At 41.9% G+C, this 9,523-nt stretch overlaps 1 protein-coding gene across 1 annotated transcript; it reads left to right on the forward strand.

The window, feature by feature from the left end:
• Positions 1-3,351: 3,351 nt before the first annotated feature.
• Positions 3,352-8,708, forward strand: LOC308288480 (retinaldehyde dehydrogenase 3-like; the record flags this gene model as incomplete). The annotated part of the gene is made up of 8 exons (XM_080729929.1): positions 3,352-3,462; positions 3,720-3,833; positions 4,601-4,703; positions 6,060-6,244; positions 6,351-6,515; positions 7,021-7,178; positions 8,444-8,518; positions 8,639-8,708. 8 exons carry the CDS (start codon positions 3,352-3,354, stop codon positions 8,706-8,708), a joined length of 981 nt encoding a protein of 326 aa, XP_080586055.1.
• Positions 8,709-9,523: the final 815 nt, after the last annotated feature.

The raw sequence follows: 9,523 nt of genomic DNA on the forward strand, positions 1-9,523 counted from the left end.
GACTTGCGTGTCTCTGTGACGTGTGCTGCTGTCTGTCAAGGTACAAAAGTCTGTCTATCGTTTGTTAAACAGCTCTACATTGTGACAGTAATCATTGCTATACAGTGTGTGTTCAGTAACAGTGTTAATAGCTCTATATTGTGACAGTAATCATTGCTATACAGTGTGTGTTCAGTAACAGTGTTAATAGCTCTATATTGTGACAGTAATCATTGCTATACAGTGTGTGTTCAGTAACAGTGTTAATAGCATATTGTGACAGTAATCATTGCTATACAGTGTGTGTTCAGTAACAGTGTTAATAGCTCTATATTGTGACAGTAATCATTGCTATACAGTGTTTGTTTATACTACTTTTATTTCAATTGCATTGAATTAAAATCCGGGGTTCGTACATTCAATATTGGGGGTCCTTGACATTGGGGGTCCTTGACATGAAAGTCATGAACTATGTTTTTTAATTTATTTGGGGCTTTTGTGTGCAGTATTTGCGTGCAAGGGGGGGGGGGGGGGGGAGATCTGTTTTTTTAATAGCCAAAAGCAAGCAATATGTCATAAAATGTTGCCATAACCAGCCTTACTGGGGAGGGGACACCCTGGTTTGCCCCCAAGGACGGCAAGCCTGACACCTAGTGGCTGGACATGGTCATTGACTGTAGACAGGTGTTTAAGTTGTAATCAGCTACAGACAGGTGTTGCTAATTAGCTGCAGAGGCTTTCTCCATTCAGTAGAACGTTTGCCACTGAGAGGAGAGGATCTGTGTGTCTCTGTTTACTCCATCATTTCCCTATATGTGTGCTTTTACACTGTCTATCCTTCTATTGTGAAGAGGTTTATTTCTTTACTTATGTTGTTTACCATATTTGGACAGTTTTGGAGTTTATCTTTGCTACATTTAAGAGTTTGGTGGATGTTTGGAGATACTGTGAAGACTATTGTTTAACTGATTACATCATGCTAGTGTATATCATGCTAATGCTGATGTTATTTATTTATGCGAGCTACTGTATATGTATGTTAGCTAATGTTAACATTATTATTTATTGTTACTTTATTTTCAGACCACACCCTTTATCACACACCCTTTGAAATACCCATGTGAATTATAATAAACACTCAGAAAGAAGTCCCTTCTCCAGACCCGGCCTGATTCTCTGATGGGAATCCAGTCCATATTGTCCGCCCTCACCAGTATCCCTGTTTTTGAGGAATTGGAGGTGTCCCCCTTAGTTACAGCAAGCGACCCATATATGTGTGTGTGTGTGTGTGTGTGTGTGTGTGTGTGTGTCTGTGTCACATTCCAATAATAGTCTGTGACTGTCCCTTGTCACCACAAGGCGGCAGCAAAACCTATGTTTTGTGTGTGTGTGTGTGTGTGTGTGTGTGTGTGTGTGTGTGTGTGTGTGTGTGTGTGTGTGTGTGTGTGTGTGTGTGTGTGTGTGTGTGTGTGTGTGTGTGTGTGTGTGTGTGTGTGTGTGTGTGTGACGCTGAAGAGAGGCCGGATCAACCCCTCTTCACTGGAGCAACCTCTGGCGCTCTCACTCTGCACACTGCACAGGGAGTGGAGCACATAGAAAGCCAGCGCACACAACACCGTGCAGCAAAGCGTGCAAAGAGGCATGCCCGCAAAGCCACCCCTGCTCCCGTCAGTACCGTTTTTGTATGCCCGGTCTGCAACCGCAGCTGTGGATCCAGGATCGGATAGAAGATGGTCATCATTCATCGGACACGATGGACAACCATAAGCAGTAAGCAAGTGTGTGTGTGTGTGTGTGTGTGTGTGTGTGTGTGTGTGTGTGTGTGTGTGTGTGTGTGTGTGTGTGTTTTGTCTGTTCTTACAGAAGAGGGAACATGTACTCTTGTCATGCTGTCCAAGAATAGAAGAACATTTATAATGGCATAAAGAAACAGACCATTGCATAATGTTCAGTACTGTACATCATTTATAACCATTGAAAATATAATCCAATTCAATGGTACAGTATGTGATATAATCTGTGTCTTGTCCTGCCAAAATGAGAGGCCTGTGTGTGCAAATAACATAACGCTTCACTATGGTATAAGACTGCTTTGGCATGCATGCAATGTTTAACACAATTAATAGCTGTTATTTTTTTTTCACCATATCTGGCTATTCATTGTGATTTTTATTCTTAAAATAAGTGGCTCAATCATTTTCTCAAGTAACATCATAGGACTTCTGGGAAGCATATCCAGGCTTAATTGGAACCATTGTACACTTAGTTTCAAGAGAAGCCTTTAACATAAATTAGCAAGGCAGCTGAACTTAATTCAAAAGCCCAGGCTCAATGTGGAAGCGAAATGAAAACCCTCGTGAATGTACCAGAAACCTAAGCTAAATCTTTGCCCTCCCTAACAAGACCTACTCTCTCCTAATCCTTCAAAGTGTACTCTTACACGAACACATCGCTAGAATGCTTTTAGTTGGAATATATGTTTTTCTTTCTTTTTTCCTTTTGATAATAACTTCATCAGATTTAGGGTGGGGCAGTGTTCAGTCTGGTGTTGTATCACATTGCACTTTGTCACAGACGACCCAGACACGAGAGAGTATAATTCCTACATCTTGACAGAATACGGCCATTCAGCTTTATCTATTGTGCATGAGCCTATATCTTCTAATGTTGCTTTGGCAACAAAGGAACAAAACGGCTGTTGTTTGACATGGGAGATTATATCATAAAAGTGAAATTTATACTGAAGGACGTTGTGTAATTACTAAAAGTACTACTGGCAGACACACAGCATGAGTCATTGTCAAAGGAAAACAGGAAACCTTTCTCTCGGCTCGACATCCCAAACTCCCTTAATGGTGATGACTGTATCCAAAGTGCTATAAAAGTTAACAATGCCTAAACAGTAAACATTCACCGTTCACATATATTGCTGTCTAATCTGTGTTTGAGTGTCGGATATTGTGTTCATTTGTTTCCAACTTGGAAAATAAATTAGCTCTTTTTGTAACGGGTGTTCACCTTGAATCATCGCTTGTTGCGATGATTGAGTCTGTTCAGCATCTTACTGTACAATACATTAGAAACCGCTGTGAAACAATCTGCCTGGATCGTCGTCAAAATACCAGAAGAGGAGTTAGAATGCTCTCTATTTGCTAAATGGCGGTGTGAATTTAACCCTGATAATGTAACGATGGACTCGGTCCTTGCCGGTACATTTTCAGTTAGAGTAACAGAGGAGTTTACTGTGATAATTGCACAGTATTGATTAAGCTGATGCGTCGAGTTGAAGGTGTACAGTTGAAGGTTTTACTAACTTTGTGTGTATCGATGCACTGTATTTGCTCTCTAAACCAGTGGAACTTTCCCCTACTGATGTTCACGTGGAAGATAGCGCCCGCCCTGAGCTGTGGAAACACTGTGGTCATCAAGCCAGCAGAGCAGACGCCTCTCACGGCCTTACACGTTGGTGCTCTCATCAAAGAGGTCAGACGTTAAGCCCTGTGTGCAAGATGCTATGTGCAGAGAGAGTATGAATGATCCAAGCCGGAGGCTGAGGGACGTTAGGTTATAAACTATTATGGGTTTCACTGACAGCCCATTAGTTCAAAAGAATCTGGGCTTATGCCCAGGTCTTATGTGATTAGACCGCTTCCCTTTTATCATGTTTTCATAATGATTATTCAGAGCAAGGAGCCACTCTGCTCCTAATCACTAACATGCCTTCTGGGTCGCCATGTCAGGCTGGATTCCCCCCCGGAGTGGTGAATATTGTGCCCGGGTTCGGCCCCTCAGCCGGAGCAGCCATTGCCAGCCATATGGGCATCGACAAAGTGGCTTTCACCGGCTCCACAGAGGTATGGATAGCAATGTACTATACTGGCACCACAGTGTCAAATCGTTGTAAAACCAAAACCGTTCGCTTAGTATTTATCATTTTAAATAAACTAGTGAAAATAGCCGATCTACAAGCACACACCGTTGTGTGCTTGTGGATCGGCTATTTTCACTAGTTTTGTGCGACAGTTTTGTATGGTGATGCAGGGCTTTACTTGGTACAAATTTGAAACTTGCCCAACAGTGACAATAGGCCTATGTCTACAATTGAATGTAAAGTGGATATTCATATCTGAATAGGGTTTTGCCAAAGTGTTGCCAATGTGGCAACACTTTGGCAAGATAAGCTATTTCACATTAATTAAATGTGATTTAAAAGTGTGAAATACAACTTTATATAGAAAAGCACATAAATAAATTAGTTTATTAATTCTATTATACCGGTAATAGGGGCCTATATACTACTAAATCAGCTTTAAGAACATTTCATTAATTTACAGTCATTGACAACATTATTTTATTAAACCTATTATTATTATTATTATTATGTTCTCATAAACATAACATTATACCTGTGGTATTATGATCACTGCACTGCAGTGATACAGTAATATCATATGAGCAGACACATGTTTTCAATAAGTCTCTCATCCCTGCAACTGATACTGATCTTCTCCGTCTTTTTTTATTAGGGACATGCAAATGAGTATCACATATGACACGTTGATTCATGACTTCCGGCTTGTACTGTATATGTGTGTGTGTCCTTCTGTCTGCTTGTGCTCAGGTCGGCCAGCTGATCAAAGAGACGGCAGCCAAAAGTAATCTGAAAAGAGTGACTCTGGAGCTGGGAGGGAAGAACCCATGCATTGTCTTTGCTGACTCAGACTGTAAGTGATGTGGTTTTGCTGTCTCTCTAACAGCAACAATGGAGACATCCAACAAAGGAGATATGAGTGTGCGCGTGCGTGTGTGTGTGTGTGTGTGGCGCGTGCGACTGCGTATGTGTTGGAGAGAGAGAGGAGAATAGCATGCATTTACAGTTTACTACAGAAAGTGTACTGTATGTAGATAGATTAAAGACTACCGGTAGTTGTATATTATGTTTGCCATTGTGAGTCATCAGTAATAGTAGGCCTATACTGTAACTTAATAATATGTAGTTTTAGGTTTTTCCACACATTTTGTTCAAGAGGGACGAACAGAAATAAAAACTTAAATTAAAAAAATCCCTTTCAACTAATTTGCAGCATAGCTTCAGACTGTGGAATGTGTACACACACACACACACACACACACACACACACACACACACACACACACACACACACACACACACACACACACACACACACACACACACACAGTAAAGAAAGTGAAGAAAACATTTCCTCTTTGTTGGAGGTAATAAACACATAAAACAGTTAAAAAGACATAAAACCATACATAACACATGAAGCAAAGTAATCAGCTATTCTGCTGTGCAATAAACTAATTATAGCTAGGCTTTATAAAAACCCAAGATTGTCAGCTGTCACCTGTTTGACCTCCACCTTGCTGCATTTCATTGGGTGATAGCTGTGGTAATGGAGGAGTGCTTGTGGTGATTAGTGTGGCCTGGTGGGGAGGCAGAAGGTCCCAGGTTTGATTCCTGGTGATGTATCGACTATCGAGGTATCACTGAGCATGCCCCACCCCCACCACTCAATAATTATTGTATATTTTATTTACCCATTTAGGCCTAGAATTATTGAATGCTTTAACCAGTGAAAAATAGCAGACATACAATCTCACAGCGCGGCACCGAGTGCGAGCTTGTAGATCTGCTATTTTTAAGTCGTAAACATTTGTATTTTCAAAGCGAACGTTTGTAATTCAAATTTTGCTTCTGGGTGGTCCCTGGAACTAGATATTTTGAGATGGGGGTCCGTGGCCAAATAACATGAAAAGGTTTGAGAACCACTGACATAGTAGTCTCTAAAGAACAGACTAACTGAGCTCCGTTTATGTGAAAATTACCTTTTCTTTGATGATGGCTGGCCAGATTGCTGACATAGAAACATAGGTTTTTCAAAAAATCTTAGAAGGATTCAAAAGACACTTATAGAATCGGGTCAAAATTCTAATTTACATGATTTTTCAAAAATAGCAGATCTACAAGCTCGCAGTGCCGCACTTTTGCCTAACTTCCATTTATGACCAATCTCCTCATGATACATACGTTTATTTCTGTTGTGTGGCTGCAGTGCAGTTGGCTGTTGAGGAGACCCAGAAAGGGTCCTTCTACAACCAGGGTCAATGCTGCACCGCTGCCTCCCGCGTGTTTGTGGAAGAGAGCATCTATGAGGAGTTTGTACGTCGCAGCGTAGAGAGCGCCAAGAGTATCGTCATAGGAGATCCACTGGACCCAAGGACCACACACGGACCTCAGGTACGTCTCTAAACTAAGATAGCACTGGGAGAGAGACATTCAGCTTTGATTCTAATAATAAATTATATTAATTTAATAAATTATTGTCTTTGTGTGATGCTTCCAGATTGACCGGCAGCAGTTTGATAAAATCATGGAGCTGATTGAGAGTGGGAAGAAGGAAGGAGCCAGGCTGGAGTGTGGAGGGGTAGCCCTGGATGAAACTGGCCTGTTCCTCCAGCCTACTGTCTTCACTGGGGTCAAAGACCACATGCGCATTGCCAGGGAGGAGGTGCAGATATATATACAACACCCAGCTTCATTCATAAAATTCAACTTGTCACTCAGGAGTAGTATAGTGGTTATGGTGCACAAGCATGACACCTTGTGGATGTCTGGTTGAATTACACATTGTATGTGTTTGCCCCTATGGTTTGCCCAAATATGTTTTATTTTCCAAATACAATATTGATAAATACATAAATCACACACGCACGCACGCACGCACACACACACACACACACACACACACACACACACACACACACACACACACACACACACACACACACAATTGTTAATTCAATTTAAAATAAAAATCACACTTGTGCGAAGTGAGCAGTGCTGCTCTGTTGATGACGTCACAGAATAGGGACATATGACGTTAGTATTTTGATATAATGGAAAAACACTTGGAAAAACGCATGAACATACACACCAAGTCACGTATTGTAGCGGCTAGCTCCGCTCAAAAATCTAATTTGTCCCTTCTGTATGACTTTCTTATACATTTGTAGATCTTTGGGCCGGTGCAGTGTATATTTAGCTTTAAAAGCCAGCAGGAGGTGATAGACAGGGCCAACAGCACTGAGTATGGACTTGTGGCAGCAGTGTTCACTAGAAGTATGGACCGGGCTCTCTCTGTGTCTGCTGCCCTGGACACGGGCACTGTCTGGTAAGACACTTCTACTCACGGTCCATCCTCTCCTAACCACTGAAAGGTTTATGGTGATTGTCTCCGCCAGGAGAGTATGTTTTCGCCCCTGTGCGTCCGCCCATGTGTGTGTGTGTGTGTGTGTGTGTGTGTGTGTGTGTGTGTGTGTGTGTGTGTGTGTGTGTGTGTGTGTGTGTGTGTGTGTGTGTGTGTGTGTGTGTGTGTGTGTGTGTGTGTGTGTGTGTGTGTGTGTGTCCGTCCCATTAGTTTGTTACCAGCTAATCTCCTGCGCCGTTGGCGCGGCCAAACTCTGCCCACACACTCCCTGGATGCCAATTCAGAACCTCTGCCCCACATTTCTCACATGGCCTTGTTCTAGCGCCACCATGAGGCTGATGTTTGCAAAACACATTTCTGTACACTACTCCTACAGATTTTGTCCACAAATCATGCAAATCGGTACACAGTATCTCTATAGTCATGTGATCAAGATGGATCTGTCCGACTTTCCATATTCCATCCTGATTGGCTACAATTGGCTTCCAAAGTTTGCAGGATTGCTCCATTTCGAACAAAATGCCTCAAATCATGGACACAGCGTGCAATCTTGGTGAAATTGCCACGCGCAGTCCCACTAGGCAGAGGAAGAAATGCCACTTCAAATCTCTTAAATCAGCCTCATTGAGGTGTTATAACAGGCCAATTTGTGTTTTTACCTTTAACTCCACTGAGATGCGATTGACTACGCATCTCAGTGCAATGTGAGCTTATAAATTAGCTATAAACCAGTCATTACAAGGTTATTATCTTGGTTCATTCACTGAAACTCTTTCCAGACTCCACTGCTACACCCCACAACAGCCCCATGACCACAGCATAGTGCTTAGACTTGTAGTTATGAAAACAGACCACAAGGTGGCCTAGTGGGGCTTACCAGACAAAGCTTCTCTGTTGGAGCTGGAAAAGTGGGAGATGAAGAATCTGTGTCAGAGTGACCAACACATGCATGTGGTGTGCTTACTGCTTAGCAAACCCTACTATATTTTAACCAACATGGTTTTCTATAATCACCAATGTTTAATCACCAACTCTTAGATTGTGACCTATGTACAGTTTGTGCCTGCGGATCATTGGTCTCTGCAAAAGTGAACTCATTCTCTCTCTCTCTCTCTCTCTCTCTCTCTCTCTCTCTCTCTGTCTGTCTGTCTGTCTGTCTGTCTGTCTGTCTGTCTGTCTGTCTGTCTGTCTGTGTCTTTTTTATTTTCTCTTCCTCTCTGTCTCTCCAGGGTAAACTGTTACAATGCCCTCCACGCACAGGCCCCGTTCGGAGGTTACAAAATGTCCGGTAATGGACGAGAACTGTAAGATAATTCACCACCTCTCCTTATCCACACACTGTTCATCATTATTTGAATTCTAAGGCAATCTGCTCCTCTCTCATTTTCACTCCTCAAAATGTTTACGCCTTTGTTTCTCCTCAGTGGTGAATACGCCCTGGCAGAATACACTGAGGTGAAAGCAGTGACCATTAAACTGAGTGAGACCCTGTGAGACCACCCACCCCCCTCACATCATGGACCACATCGCAGTACCCCCCTCCTTCACCCCGTCTGACTGCTGCCAGTCTGTGGGAACTTTATTCCAGTGGTTCTCAACCTTTTTTAGGCTGTGACCCCCAAAAGTAATCATATTTGAACTGAGGACCACCACCCCACCCTGACAAGCACTTGGAATCGTAGGAGTCGAGTTGAGGCATTACATTTTGTTTGACTCGGTTCCACAGATTAATATTGTGAAAATAGAAAATAGACAATTCTTGTAGTCTATATGTTTGTTGATTGCTTTTTCATGCAGTAATGGTCAGGTTGAGAACCACTGCTGTATTCAACCGTTATGATGGGTTGTGATTCTCTTCTCACCAGTTGCTGGGGGAAAAAAGAAGAAAGTCCAACTTTCTTACAGGTTGTAAGAGATAAATGTGTTAGAAAATGAGGCTACAAATATGTCTAAAAAAACATTTTATTTTTTCTTTGCATTTGTTTAGGTAAGAGATTGATTGTATCTGTTTGTGAAGTCAAACATTTCAGTTGCATTACAGCACAATGGTCAGTAGCCAGTTGTATGATAATATGACAATATGATTATAGTATTTTTCAAATGACATAAAAGGGATAAAATCTGATGTGCAGATGTAGCAGGTATCTGCTGAGGAGTGGGCCCAGACCGGCTACACAGAGAAGCAAGACAATACATTTCTGTTCATCTTTTGTAAATGTTCAGTCATTGACAAATGCAGAATAGTACTTTTGATCAGTTTTTGTTGTTGTTGAATTCTTATGAGTATTGTTTGATTCTAACATGATATT

This window comes from Nannobrachium achirus (genome assembly GCF_963921795.1).
Source record: "Nannobrachium achirus genome assembly, chromosome: 7".
NCBI lineage: Eukaryota > Metazoa > Chordata > Actinopteri > Myctophiformes > Myctophidae > Nannobrachium > Nannobrachium achirus.